Source organism: Littorina saxatilis, linkage group LG7 (genome assembly GCF_037325665.1).
Source record: "Littorina saxatilis isolate snail1 linkage group LG7, US_GU_Lsax_2.0, whole genome shotgun sequence".
Lineage (NCBI taxonomy): Eukaryota > Metazoa > Mollusca > Gastropoda > Littorinimorpha > Littorinidae > Littorina > Littorina saxatilis.
The window spans coordinates 45,331,977-45,347,559 of NC_090251.1; the positions used below are offsets into that span (position 1 = coordinate 45,331,977).

General features: G+C 40.9%; 1 protein-coding gene across 2 annotated transcripts; it reads left to right on the forward strand.

Annotated features, from left to right (window-relative positions):
• The first annotated feature begins 520 nt into the window (after window positions 1-520).
• On the forward strand, window positions 521-14,548 carry LOC138971582 (uncharacterized). Of its 2 annotated transcripts, none has more exons than XM_070344342.1 (3): window positions 521-736; window positions 3,925-4,289; window positions 5,363-8,811. In XM_070344342.1, the coding sequence occupies exons 1-3, from the start codon at window positions 727-729 to the stop codon at window positions 5,495-5,497; spliced, it is 510 nt and encodes a 169-aa protein (XP_070200443.1). In that variant the 5' UTR covers window positions 521-726; the 3' UTR covers window positions 5,498-8,811. The 2 variants fall into 2 exon arrangements, with proteins under 2 accessions (XP_070200443.1, XP_070200442.1); XM_070344341.1 differs by lacking the exon at window positions 5,363-8,811 and adding an exon at window positions 13,187-14,548 and having other exon boundaries at window positions 525-736.
• The last annotated feature ends 1,035 nt before the right edge of the window (window positions 14,549-15,583 follow it).

A 15,583-nucleotide genomic window follows, 5' to 3' on the forward strand; every position in this document is an offset into this window, starting at 1 on the left:
ACAGTGTTTGTGTGTGTGTGTGCCGTGTGTGTGTGTGTGGAGGCCGGGTCACCATGGGGGGGGGGGGGGGGGGGGTGTCTGTGCACGCCGAGGTACGTTGAGGCCAAAAGATGCACGGTGATCCACGGTGCACGTTACAAAAAAGCTCCATGCACGGTGCACGCCGGACCTCTGTGCACGGTGCACGCTACGAGAATTTCCCCATTCCCATGCACGTTACGTAAAAAAACAAAAACATTCCCGGTGCACGTGGTAAAGCATCGCCCCCCGTGTGTGTTATGTGTGTGGCGTGCGCGGCGCGCGCGCGCGCGTGTGTGTATGTCAGTGTGTGCCGTATGTGTGTTTCAAGTGTCGTGCCAGTGTGTTGTCTGTGTACGTGTTCTTTTAATAATAACCATGTTTCCAGTACATTCGACAATTTAAGGGGTAATTTCAATCTTGCAAACCAATCCACCATGATTAGCCAACTCTCATTTTCGGTAAATAGACATTGAATCGAAAATAACAAGGGGGCATTACTCATCACACTTCCTCCAAGGGACACCACTTTCGCGCAAATCTGTGGAATTTCGATGGATCTGGTGTCAGGTTCTTGAAAAATGAGCCGAAGATTAACAGTTTGGGCTTAGGTTTTACCCTTTTTTGCTTGAGAGAACAGCAGGATGGCTTTGTGTGGAAATTCTGGTTCTTCAGACATGACATGGTCGCAGGCATAAAGCATCAACGATGTCAAAAAGTAAGATGAAATTTGTAGGTTGTAGGCCAACACTGCACTTTTTTTTCTTCGCAGTGGCTACGGTTACGACTTATTTTGATGGCCTTATCCCATTGTGCCATTGTATAGTTACGGCAGAATGGCATTATTCTGCTCTAACGTTCTAGCGTTACGCCACATTAAGCTCTTACTTTATTTTTGGCTCCATGGTGTTATCAGGGATGTTGTTTTTGTGCATCGGACAACGAAATGACCTGACCACATCCATGAATAGGACATTTGACCGGCTTCGGGAATATCAATACTATAGGACATTTTACGTGATCGACATTGTATTCATAAACACATGATAATCGTCTGCTAGTAACTGTTCTCTCTCTCTCTTCTCTTCCTTTCTTTTTTTCTTCTTAATTTGGTTTGGGTGAACTACATGAAAATGATGAATCATAATTAGTTTACAAGTTCCATCAGCTAAGGTTTCTCTTCTTCTTCTTCTTCTTCTTTGTTCATGGGCTGAAACTCCCACGTTCACTCATGTTTTTGCATGAGTGGGTTTTTACGTGTATGACCGATACGCCGATTTCGGGGGTAGCATGCTGGGTAGTGGGTATGTTCGTGTTTCTATAACCCACCAAACTCTGACATGGATTACAGGATCTTTTCCGTGCGCACTTGGTCTTGTGCTTGCGTGTACACACGAAGGGGGATAAGGCACAATTAAGCGGGTCTGCACATTAGTTGACCTGTGAGATCGGAAAAATCTCCACCCTTAACCCACCAGGCGGCCGCGGCCGGGATTCGAACTCACGACCTCCTGATTAAGAGGCCGACGTCTTAGTACTCTTACCACTGCGCCCGTCAAGGTTTAAACTCTCTCTCTCTCTCTCTCTCTCTCTCTCTCTCTCTCTCTCTCTCTCTCTCTCTCTCTCTCTCTCTCTCTCTCTCTCTCTCTTTCTCTTTCTGTAGTGTGAGTGTGAACATACATTTCTTTTTTTATACATTTGTTTTTTATTACACTTACAGGTGTTTTTTTAATTTTAAAATCAACAAAACCCACTAAGTTGATAAAAAAAGAAAGAAATAAGGGTTAGACAAATAACAGGAAATTACACAGTTACCTTCCTTTCCTTTAAAGCTGGCAAAACCATGGAGAAAGTATTTAACCTCACCGCCCTAAAGTGGCGCGACCCTAGAATGGCCCATAGCAACTGCCGCCTTGTTGTTGTATACATGTGTGTTTTTCCTGTAGGCTGTTTACCACAAACATGCGCAAGTGCCCGCACACAGAAAGTCAAATGCACACATGTATGCACAACTCATTGTCACCGATGCATATATACCTACATGATGTAGAATAGCAGGAAATGACATCACAGATTTGAAAGCGCACTAAACCGAACGCTTGCTATTCAGTCATAATGTTGCATCACTTTTACAGATCTCCATCGGGATTATTCACCAGTCTATAGTTACATGTAGTCCTAAGTAACAAACATATACACTGCCATGGTGATTAATCTATCCTTAATTGAGGTTGAAGTCAACTCTGGAAGTCATTTACCATATATATATATGCATAGCTACAGCAAAGTGCTTTGTCTCCAGCTTTGCTTCGCAAGTTTTGACATGAGCTGATGTGAAGCATCGGTGAAGCTGTGACGAAAAACTTTGCAATTTTTCTGCTCTTTTTTCCTCTCAGAAAAGTGCCGTTTGATTCAAGATGGACGAAGAAATTAATAGACTCACTACCGAAGTGAATGATGTGTTTGTCGACATTGGTTGACCTTAAGTACCAGATCTGAAGATCCACCTGTAGTCAGACAGGTCTAGGAACCCATACGATTTTGCCGTATTTTGTACGCATGATTGTCTAGAAATTACAATCAGTACGGTCAGTTGACAAAAAATACAAGAAAAATTCCTCGACTACTTTTTTTCACAAGCGCATCCCAAAGGCGATCCAGTATTTGACACATGATTACAGTTTTTGTCACTGTCAGTAAACATTGAAAGAAATATTTGTTTTAAATGTATTGGTAAACTTAAAAAATGGTGCGACGTATGCGTGTGAAGCATGTTTGAAGCATGGATGTTCAAATGCTATGTGGAGTACAGGCTTTAGCCTGGAAGAAAAAGACAATGGAACATTTGTCCCCCTCAACCAAATGTTGATGGGACATTACATAGTCCAAGGCAAAACGCACAAAGCAGGTTATGCGGTGCCAAAACACTTTTGTCAAAAGATGCGAAATAGTGCTGTTTGGTTCCATATGATATAGGGCGGGGATATAGCTCAGTTGGTAGCGCGCTGGATTTGTATTCAGTTGGCCGCTGTCAGCGTGAGTTCGATCCCAGGTTCGGCGGAAATTTATTTCACAGAGTCAACTTTGTGTGCAGACTCTCTTCGGTGTCCGAACCTCCCCCCGTGTACACTACATTGGGTGTGCACGTTAAAGATCCCACGATTGACAAAAGGGTCTTTCCTGGCAAAATTGCTTAGGCACAGTTAATAATTGTCTACCTATACCCGTGTGACTTGGAATAATAGGCCGTGAAAGGTAAATATGCGCCGAAATGGCTGCAATCTACTGGCCGTATAAAATTTCATCTCACACGGCATCACTGCAGAGCGCCTAGAACTGTACCCACGGAATATGCGCGATATAAGACTCATTGATTGATTGATTGATTGATTGATATGAGAATTTGCCAGTGTATCAGGTTAGTGTGTGTTTGTGTTTCGATCGATATCGCTTCTGTTGGCAGTTTTCACAGAGGTAAATGCGCAAGTGCAGATAGGTTGCAGGATTGCTTGAATACTCATGAATTACATTTTAAAAGCCAATCACAGCGCATTTCACAAACTCGCAAGTTCCTCGGCTTGGCGCACGTTTTTGCTTAGGTCATGCCGAACACTGTACTCCCGTGAAAAGTGTGCATGGGTCGTCGCAGTGGTACGTAATCTCAGTGCGCCCTTTGACGCACTGAAGGGAATTACAATGGGCCATTTTGAGATGTTATGCGCCAATGGCGCAAGGCGCACTAGACACGCTCATTTTTCTGAAAATACACCAAGATTGTTTGAGAATACTCCAAGGGGAAAACAGGGGTTCCCAGGTCTATGTAGTATTTCATACTGCAATGCTTTGACATTTTGAATCAAACTGCATCTCCTTACTAATGGCTGTAACATGACTGTGTGTTGACAGGCCACTCAGGCGGAGATGCACCTCCATCTCACTCATCTGTTACCAATGCTGCGGTGCACCAGTCATGGGAGCAACAACAACCTTCCTGCAACTCTCCTGGGCCGTCACAAGGCTTCTCAGGGCCCACCTCTCAGTCTCACTCTCAGTATACCGGAGCTGGACCATCCACATCGCACACTGCTCTGGGCTCTAGTCATCATCACCACCACAACGGCAAGTCATCGTCTGGCGAGGGAAGTGAGCTTCGTCACTACACATACTGCGCAGTGCAGCGTGAACCATCACCGGTTCGAGGAGGTTACCTGTACAGCAACTCTCAGGGCATGGTGCCCACTCAAACAGCACCGGTCTTTCAGACACCATTTGTAAGTAATGTGATGTTTTTGTTTATTTTTTTGTCGTGAAACCTGTGTAATTTTGTGGCCTGATAGTTTTGAAAGCATGTATGAAAAATACTATTTCCCCTTTTACATTTTTTTTTTAAAGAATGTTATGCTTAGTCTCGGAAGGAATGAAGTACACTTGCTTAGATTACTATTGATTGTACCTGTATTGAACTATGAGAAAAGTTGTATGCATGAATCATTGAATGGGTTCAGCTCATGAGTTTATTTCTTAAGTGCTTTCTGCACTTTAATGTACATTCAATGATATGAACATACAATATAGAATGCAGAATGAATTTCAAGCGTTGCATGTATCTTACACATAATACCGTTCGTGTGTCAATGTTGCTGAAATATCAATGCTATTCCGTTATTCTTTGTAAGAGGTGGTAATTTATAAAGAAATCTTCCGCAGCAGCTGTCAGATTAAAGTTCTCCAAGATCCAGTGCATCATTTCAGCGGAGTTGAAAACTGCATGCAGTGTGATCTGTCATTATGCTTCTGTTACAGAGATGACTTATTAATACTGCACTGCTTTGTTGTTATTGTTGTTGTTGTCATTGTTTGGGCACAGTGGAATCTCCCTTTTAAGACCCCTGGATTTCAGACCCCCCCCCCCCCCCCTCCCTTTTAGGATATTGCTTTGTCAGGTTTTCTGTTCATTCTTTTGTATTGTTGACCAAAATATGACATTTTATCCAGCCATTGTTCTCCGGGACGGCACTAGCTGGTTAGAATTTTTTTCAATCTTTACGAATGAACGCACACAAACATGCTCTATTTTGTAGTCTCAGCTAGCCGCCTAAATATAAGTTTTTGTCGGCCTCTGACGGCATATATGGTTAAAAGAAGGAAAACCAGTGTTCAATCGATTAAGGTTTTTTTTTTTTTAAATTACTTCCATTTTAAGACTACCTGACTGTTTTTCTCAAATTTTTGGAGGCCAATGGGGGTTCCACTGTATATATATATATATACTCTGACCCCACGTAGTGTAGTGCATTTTCTAGGTACATGTAGTTACTAATCTTCAGTTTTTTTTGCATGGCAGGTGTTTACGGTGAATGGTGCTCGTCGCCGCCGTATTGCAATCCTCGTCATGGTAGTCTGCTGCTTCCTGGTCTTCCTGTTAACCGTCATTTTTGTCATCATCTTTGTGGCGCTCAGGCCTGCCCCAGAGTATTAAAACGGCCATCTAGCTTCTATCGCCCTCAGTGCAGGTCATACTGGCCTAAAAGAATATATGACTGTTTACTGTTCCGTCCACAACTGGGCTGTCATTAGTGCCATCATTTTATTTTTTAAATATGTTTTTAAAGTTAGTACCTCTTTAGGGCGAGGGCTGGATGTAAAAAAGCAGATCACTGCTTAATCTATTACCCTCGTTAAATAAAGAATTGTCATTGTCATCTTAGTTCTAGGGAATGTGCATGTGTTTTTGTAGCTGGCTGCCAGCCTTATTCTTGCATGTCAGGCAGTGACTTTGAAATCTGTAATGTACGCTTGACCTTGGCATGACCTTTGACAGAAATGCTATGTAATGGCATGTAATGACATGTTTCTGATGTCTAGGGCAATTTGTATGGGAATCTGCAATGGAAAGTCAGGGTTTACCACATGGATAATTGTTACAGAGCATGTGTTACAATAAAATATATTGATTTGACTGCTTGGTGCGTTTACAGTCACTCATGAAACAGATACCGGTGTATTTGACAGAATTGTGTCAGTCCATTTTGATTTTTAACTACTGCATAAACTTTTCCCTTGAGTAAATGTAATCAAGTCAGGCCTTTTTCTTAGCTGTTTATGCTAACTTTTTGGAGCTTTCACGAAACCTAGATTTAAAATGCTGAGTGCCTTCCGGTTTGTACATATGAATTACAAGACTGACTGATATTCATTGAGCAGTTTCTAGTTGTGTATGATGTGGGCGGGTTTCAGAAAATGATACAGTGGAAATCCATTTTAAGACCTCGACAAATCTGAGGTGGACTTAAAAAAAGGAGGTCAATTTACAGAGGTTGTCAACAGAAAATCTGACAAATGGAGGTCTGAAAAAGGGAAAGCCTTAAATTGGGGGTTCTCAGAAGGGGGTCCCACTGTACTCAGTCAACGCTCTTGAGCAAAGTTTCCCATGACCTTGGGCGGGTGGTGAGGAAAGGGAGGACACCAAACCAAGGTTTTGATTTATATGGCTCTGTTGAGCTGGCATTAGACTATGTAGTGACTTATTTTGATCAGACTAGTGCATTGTAATGCTAAATATCCTGTACATTTATTAACATTGTTATGTGTTCAAACCTGGAGTTGATGCTCTTGATAAGCAAAGTTATTACAGTCCTGTTAGGACCTCCTCTCCCCCTTTATAAGACCCTGCTTTTTGAGATTTTCTGTTCATAACCTCTGTAAAGTTAGCCCCATTTTAAGACTCCCTCCTTTTTAAAACCTGATTTTCTCAGATTGTTGGAGGTCTTAAAAGGGGGGTTCCACTGTATCTAAGTCAGCTCTCGGGTGACCCCCAAAAATGCAACCCTAAAAAATGCAAATAACTTCTACATCTGTCGACCGAATTACTTCATATTTAGAGGACATGAATTTCAGCCTATGCATGACCCGCCTGCTTATAGCCATTTTGACTTGAACCACATTAAGGAACAACAAAATCAAAGATATACAGAGTGACCCAAAACAAAATGCAACCCTCAAAAATGCTAATAACTTCTACATCTTTATTTGGGGGACATCAACTTCAGCCTATGCATGATTTTTTCACAAAGTGGCAATTTTTGTAGATCAAATGGTCTGACTTTTGTACAAGTTAAAATAAGAGCCAAATTCGGCGATCGACTCAACAGAACGAGGTTTGACATTGAGCGGTAGCAAAACTGACCTAATTTAAACCCTGCAAACTTTTACCTTTGGGATTATTTGAATGTCTGAGCATACACAAACATCCCCTTCACCCCCTAGATTATTGGTGACTTTACAGCTAGGTTCAGAGCAATCCCTAGACAGGAAAGCTTTTGTGCCATTGATAATTTCAGATGTGTAATTTGGAACACATTTTGGAGAAAAGGTAAACTGTCGGACCATTTTTACCTACAGACTTGAAACTTTGTAGAATGTTCGTGGACGAACTGAAATTCATGCACAACAACTATAACAATATTTGCTAAACTTAAATGACCGAAAAAAAGTAACCGCTTCGTTGTAAATTTACACTTATAAATAATCATGTTCAGGAAGTGGGCTGCAAAGTGCAGTTTTTGTTACTTAGAAGAAAAATGTTTTAAAAGAAGATTATTTATTGAATAGTTTATACAGTGGAACCTCCCTTTAAAGACCCCCTAATTTAAGACTCCCTCCCTTTTAAGACCTTGTGGGGGGGGGGGGGGGGGATGTAGCTCAGTCGGTAGCGCGCTGGATTTGTATCCAGTTGGCCGCTGTCAGCGTGAGTTCGTCCCCACGTTCGGCGACAGATTTATTTCTCAGAGTCAACTTTGTGTGCAGACTCTCCTCGGTGTCCGAACACCCCCGTGTGTACACGCAAGCACAAGACCAAGTGCGCACGAAAAAGATCCTGTAATCCATGTCAGAGTTCGGTGGGTTATAGAAACACGAAAATACCCAGCATGCTTCCTCCGAAAACGGCGTATGGCTGCCTAAATGGCGGGGTAAAAAACGGTCATACACGTAAAATTCCACTCGTGCAAAAAACACGAGTGTACCTGGGAGTTTCAGCCCACGAACGCAGAAGAAGAAGAAGACCTTGTTTTTTCAGACTTTCTGTCCATTTTAAAACTTCCTCCTTTTTAAGACCTGATTGTCTCAGATTTTTGGAGGTCTTAAAAGGGGGGTTCCACTGTATGACCATATGCTGCCTTGTTGAATGTCATCACTATTTTTTAATGAAACTTCATCAAAAACAGAAAGCTGCATGAAAAGCTGTTTTAAAACATGTCGTTTACGCTGATCGGTTATTTTTTTGCAATGCTTGTTTGTGTATTGGATAGTACATGCACGTTCTTGGAATTTGTGTGTCCTTTGTCTTAAGTTTTGCCTTCGTTTTGTTATCACTACCGAGTGAAATACCAGTTTAAGCATTTACTGTTTAAAAAAACAACCTGGGGTGTGCTTTTTTACATTTACCTAGTCAAGTGTTGACTAAATGTTTTAACGTAGAGGGGGGAATCGAGACGAGGGTTGTGGTGTATGTGTGTCTGTCTGTCTGTGTGTGTGTGTAGAGCGATTCAGACTAAACTACTCAGTGGACCGATCTTTATGAAATTTGACATGAGAGTTCCTGGGAATGATATCCCCGGACGTTTTTTTCTTTTTCTCGATAAATACCTTTGATGACGTCATATCCGGCTTTTTGTAAAAGTTGAGGCGGCACTGTCACACCCTCATTTTTCAATCAAATTGATTGAAATTTTGGCCAAGCAATCTTCGACGAAGGCCGGACTTCGGTATTGCATTTCAGCTTGGTGGCTTAAAATTTAATTAATTACTTTGGTCATTAAAAATCTGAAAATTTAAAAAAAACAATTTTATAAAACGATCCAAATTTACGTTTATCTTATTCTTCATCATTCCCTGATTCCAAAAACATATAAGTATGATATATTTGGATTAAAAACAAGCTCTGAAAATTAAAAATATAAAAATTATGATCAATTTTTTTTTAAAATCAATTTAAAAACACTTTCATCTTATTCCTTGTCGGTTCCTGATTCCAAAAACATATAGATATGATATGTTTGGATAAAAAACACGCTCATAAAGTTAAAACGAAAAGAGGTACAGTAAAGCGTGCTATGAAGCACAGCGCAACCGCTACCACGCCAAACAGGCTCGTCACTTTCACTGCCTTTTGCACTAGCGGGGGACTACGTTCAGTTTCATTTTGTGAGTTCCAAAGCTTGACTAAATGTAGTTATTTCGCCTTACGCGACTTGTTTTCTTGTTCACCTGGTCTGGGTGGCCGAGTGGTAAACGCACTTGCCTCGGAAGCGAGAGGTTGCGAGTTCGACCCTGGGTCAGGGCGTTAGCAATTTTCTCCCCCCTTTCCTAACCTAGGTGGTGGGTTCAAGTGCTAGTCTTTCGGATGAGACGAAAAACCGAGGTCCCTTCGTGTACACTACATTGGGGTGTGCACGTTAAAGATCCCACGATTGACAAAAGGGTCTTTCCTGGCAAAATTGTATAGGCATAGATAAAAATGTCCACCAAATACCCGTGTGACTTGGAATAAAGGCCGTGAAAGGTGAATGCTCGCCCTAATAGGCTTGAGGTTTGCTGGCCGATGTGAATGCGTGATATATTGTGTAAAAAAATTCCATCTCACACAGCAGAAATTCATATGTAAAGCGCATTGAGCATATATATGATTATGCGCTATAGCAAATGTCCATTATTATATTATTATTATTAAAACATTGTTAATCTAGACCTTTATACTGCTGATATTTATGATCTGTGAGCGTGCAGTGTGTGTGTGTGTGTGTGCATTTGTAAGTGTTTGTGTATCTGTATGAAAGTGTGTGTGTGTGTCAGTGTTTCAAGAACTCTTGCACTTTGTAGTGTAATGCCTTGACTGCCTTAAATTATTTTGAAAATACATGAATCATGATAGGAGTTCAAGTGGAATAGCACTTGGAGCAAATGTGAAAGTCTAGAGGAACGTGTGATGTTTTTTAATATCAAGTTCCTTTGGTGGTTTATTCTGTTTATACAACAGCGAAAACCTCATTTTAAGAACTAAAAAAAAAGTGAAAAATTTTTCTTGAATCGGAGGGATTCTTAATAGGGAGGTAAATTTACAAATGTTATTAACAGGACATCTTAAAAATGAGAGTCTTGCAGGTGGGGGAGGGGGGGGGGTGGAGCAGGTGTATTTCAACATGGGGCTTTGATTAAAGGGGGCTTCCATTGTTATTAACATGAGGAGAAAGGCATCTTTCAACAACCACTTCAGGACGTTGAACCATTAGAGCGCATGATTTGTTTGCTTTCGCTTTTGTCTCAATCACAGTACGTTTCAATCATGTTTTAAATTAAAATGTAATCATTTATTCCTCTTTACAATGCTCAGATTTTACCGTGCACAATAATGTGTTGAATTTGTTGCTCAATTTTAGAATCTCAGCACTAGTCATTATTCTTGCATTTACAGGAGAGCACAACGTACAATGTTACTTTTGATTTCTCATTACGGAAGTTTATTTTTAAAAGCAATATACATGTATTGACAAAATTGTATCTAAATGATCATTGTCCTTAACCGTCAAAGTACATGTATTGTACAATAGTCCAACGGGCGCAATGGCTTGGTGGTAAGAAGCCTGCCTCCAAAGCGGAAGGTCGTGGGTTCGAATCCCGGCCGCGCCTGGTGGGTTAATTTTAAGGAGGAGATTTTTCCGATCTCCCAGGTCAACTTATGTGCAAACCTGCTTGTGCCTTATCCCCCTTCGTGTGTACACGCAAGCACAAGACCAAGTACGCACGGAAAAGATCCTGTAATCCATGTCAGAGTTCGGTGGGTTATAGAAACACGAAAATACCCAGCATGCTTCCTCCGAAAGGGGAGTATGGCTGCCTGAATGGCGGGGTAAAAACGGTCATGCACGTAAAAATCCACTCGTGCAAAAACACGAGTGTACGGGGGAGTTTCAGCCCACGAACGCAGAAGAAAAAGTACAATAGTCCATTTTAATAGCATCTGCAAAATGAATTGCATTGATTTTTTTCTTCTTTGAAAAACCTTACACATGCAGTTACCTTTTAGCATTGTATTAACAGTGAGTTATGAACAACAATTGATAATGCTTTAGAAAATTACCATGAATTGTTTTCAATTTCATTCTAAAGTTAGAGTGAACAGTATGCCACATTTTTGGGGAATATGTTTCATAATTACTTTTTATTCATTTCATGATTACTTTTTATTTGGTTGTAACTTGTATTCTGATTCATCATGCATTTTATGGGTGAGGGTGTGTGTGTGTGTGTGTTTCAGTTTGGTATCCAGGGATATTGCTTTTTGGTGACTTTAGAACTTGAAGAGACATTTTTTTGAGCCTTAAAATTAATGAACCCAAGTGCAATCTACTTTGTTCTCACTGTCTCCCACCGTCACCTATTAGTTCATACTAACATTTTTATTAAAAGTGTTAAGTGCAGTGATAAATACATTTGGGTGCAAGCAGTCATTTTTTTTGAAAAAATAAATTCTGTCCATCAACTATTATGTGTTAGTGTCTGAGTGTACAAGAATGAGTGAATGGTATGTTTCACTTTCAGGTACAGTGGATATATGTTTCCATTGTGAGACTTAAAAATCAATACAGTGGAACCCCACCTTTAAGACCTCCAGAAATTTGAGAACATCAAGTCTTGAAAAGGAGGGAGTCTTAAAATGGGGGTAAATTTACAGAGGTTATCAACAGAAAGTCTGAGAAAACAAGGTCTAAAAGGGAGAAAGTCTTAAACTGGGGGGTCTTATAAAGGGGGGGGGGGGGGGGGTTCCACTGTAACAGAATCAGTGTGTGGATGTACAGTGGTACCTGCAATAAAGCCCAGCTGGAAACGTCCCTACATTGCAGGTGACCTGTCATAACAGGTATATGTTTGGTCATCATGATAGACAAATGGATTGCAGAAGGTGTCCTTTACCGGAAGGTGACCTCTTATGGGAGAGGCCTCACATCGCAAGAACAACTGTAAATGACACGGGAGGGTGTGCTAGAGTTGGGTGGAGTTAGTATTAGGATGTGAACAAAAGGAAAAAGAGGGGTGGGATTGAGTTAACAGGTTACTTTAAATAAAGGGAGAAATGGGTGTTGGGTTAGGGTAGAATCAGTGTTTGGATACGAAAGGAAGATTAATGTGTGTGCAGAGTGATGATAATAGAGTTAAAATACTTCAACATCAAGATCAGGGATGGCCAAATCGTCCACCTGATCACAAGGGTCGAGTAACAAATCTGCTGGGCTAGTAGAAACTGTCTAGCAGCATGCCTGCCTGGCCAGAAAAATTCTGGCGAAATGCAAAACTTTCGGCTGTACATGTACTATTGAGTTTTCGAGCCACCCAAATTAACACTCCAGATGCAAGAACTCCTGTTGTCTGCAAAACTCCCCCGTGTTCTAGTGAAACAAGAATGAGGCTCCTGTCTCAAATGTGCTTCAGACGTTTCATCAGCGCTGCAGCTGTTTTTATGGTGGTGACTAATTCCAAATCCATAGCAAAGAATTGAAGACTGAGAAAGGAGGAAAATAAAGAGTAGTCTAGTAGAAAGGAAAAATAGATTGATCATTCAAAGAACACTGGAGAGGGAATACTGATAGCCGGGAGATGATGGGGAGATGATCTGACATTCATAATTTGTGCGTGTGGTATGTACCGGCCCAGCAACATTTCTGGTGGGCTTGTGATTTTCTTGAAGTTACTTGCCCGGCCGGCTGGTGAGTTAAATTTGTTAGATTTAGCCATCCCTGAAGATGCATGTGTGGAACAATGAATGTTAAGTTGAAAGAACTGTTCACATCCAGGATCTTTTTCACTGATTCACTTCCTTACACAAATCTCAATTGTTTCAGAGATACAGACACATTTGTGAGGCTCTGGGTCGTCAACAACGCAAATACAGTGATGGTTAAAATGAGTTTGGGGGCAAAGACAGGGAATTCAAGAGTTTTATTTATCACCTAGCTATCACCACTTTATTGTGCTCAAGAACGTTCATATATAAAGCCTTACTAGAGTTGAAACGCTGAATGGAAGAAAAAACCCATTGTACCTAAGTGGAATATTGGATATATTTAGCAGTCTAGCTGTTACGGATTTCATTGTTGGGATGTATCTGTTGCAGGCTCGCGATCGCAAGGAAAGAATGGCTGCTATACGTCGGCATGAGAGGGAGAAGAAGTGCTATATTCGTGTGGGCGTCGTTTTAGGGCTCGTTACTGTCATCGCTCTCATCGTCGCCTTTGTCCTCAGAAATACATTGATAATAGGTTTTCACGCACCCTAACCAATCAGGCTTGGGGGAGGGGGGTGGGGGGGGGGGGTGAATTTGTATTTAAGAACCTGTGTTCCTATTTAGTTCTGGAGTATAAGTAGGAAAGATGGGAGTTGTGAAATGAGTATGGATGTTATTGGAAGGGAGTGAAGAAGGTGTGATAGGTGATGCAGGGGTTTCGTTGTCCAAAACATAAGCCTGGTGAGTCAGAACATTCATTTTGTGAAAGACTGAAAATCTTTTCCCAGCCATTACTTTATTTTGGTGTCTGGGATTAGTCGCCAGTGGACTAGCCATTACTTTTATTTTGGTGACTGGGATTAGTCACACATGGTTTAGTGTTTGGTAGTGATGCTGTGCGTTTTAATGTGCAATAATTAACACTTGCTGGGATGAGTGGTGGTATCTTTTATCATGTCAGTCAAAAACTTTTTCTGTTGTGTCCAATACTTGTCTAAACACTGGTTTTTAAAGATATCTTCCTTCCCATGTAAACCCCCACAGATCTGTCCAGGCGTTTACATGGGATAAGACCATTCCTCCATTTGAACACATACCAAATCTCAACAGCCTGGACTTGGATTTTTTGAGTTAATCTTGTAAGACCAAACAAAAATATATGTTGGTTTAGGGTAACCCGACCGACCCTATTTTTTCCCCGCTGACCCTAACACTTCTTTTTCATTTCTCAAAAAAACAGAAACAAAAACTTTTGGCACATTTTGCGAACCATACCGAGACTAAGGGAAGTAACCTCCTTTAAAATCGACTAAATTTTGAAAATAAAAAAAAAGCCGACCTATACCGACCCTATCTTTTTTGGTCACGTTACCCTAAACCAACATGTATTTTTGTTTGGCCTAACTGACACCTGTAAATCTGCAACATGAAGCCAGCAAGCAAAATTCCAACTCTGGACAGGTAGCTGGGGGGCAGTTGAGTTTTGTGATGTGTCCAAGTGGAAAATGTGCTTCTTTCATGTAAAAGTCTGGTGGTGGTTTACATGGGAAGGAAGATAGGGGTTATTCTCCAGAGCTCATGTATACCATTTTGTGACCATTGTATTCTTACTCCTTAGTATGATTATAATGTATATTAAATTAATGGCAACTAGAATGTATTCTCTTTATTTTTTTTCTCAGTAAAACACCAGTTAGATAACAATACAGCCATGCAATTAAAAAAACATATTTTTGTCTTTAAAAAAAAAAAGGTTAATATTTAAATCTATATTACATCCTTTGGTTTCCATGTTACGAAGTTGATGTACTTTGAAATGCTTGTAATTGACCAAAGTATTTCTAAATTTTTTCTCTGCAGGCCAAGGATGTATATGAAACTAGTATTTATAAATGAAACCAATTTGTATGGACCGGCACGGTTGGCCTAGTGGTAAGGCGTCCGCCCCGTGATCGGGAGGTCGTGGGTTCGAACCCCGGCAGGGTCATACCCAAGACTTTAAAATTGGCAATCTAGTGGCTGCTCCGCTTGGCGTCTGGCATTATGGGGTTAGTGCCAGGACTGGTTGGTCCGGTGTCAGAATAATGTGACTGGGTGAGACATGAAGCCTGTGCTGCGACTTCTGTCTTGTGTGTGGCGCACGTTATATGTCAAAGCAGCACCGCCCTGATATGGCCCTTCGTGGTCGGCTGGACGTTAAGCAAACAAACAAACAAACAACATTTGTATGGTTAAAATGTCTCAGTTGAATAAAGAAATATCACCTTCGTAACATGGTTTCCACTGGTACACAGCTGTGGAGAATAACTCTTATCTTAAAAATCTGAAATCTGGTGTTAGCATGGATATATATATGCTGTTTCTTACATTACAATGAGCGGCTGTAGTTTGAATATGCAAAAATCTAAGTCATGGTGCTGTTTCATTGTTTTTAATTAAATTCTTGCATTAAACATTTTTATTTACATAAATATCAGTTTTGCATTTTTTGTGCAATGTCAGGTTTGTGTGTGTATGTGTGTGTGTTTATAGGTATGTGTGTGCACGTGCGTATATGTGTGCCAGCCAGTGAGTGTGTGTGTGTGTGTTTATATACTGAAAGGCATAAATTCTGCAAATAGTGCATTGAACGATTTTGCTCTCAAAGGAAAATCAGATTGAACCTGTATAATTTGTAGTTGACATCTTAAGTGTCGGAGCAAATGTTTCACGCTGTCAGCGTGCGCTTTGCAGTATTGCTGATCCAGCCACAGCTCACTGTGCTAATAAAGACAATGGGCTGAACGG

Excerpts from the sequence above, each read along its gene's own strand:
- LOC138971582 (XM_070344341.1), top strand. Across the intron at positions 4,290-13,186 it reads CGGTCTTTCAGACACCATTT|GCTCGCGATCGCAAGGAAAG; the intron begins GTAAGTAATGTG and ends TATCTGTTGCAG.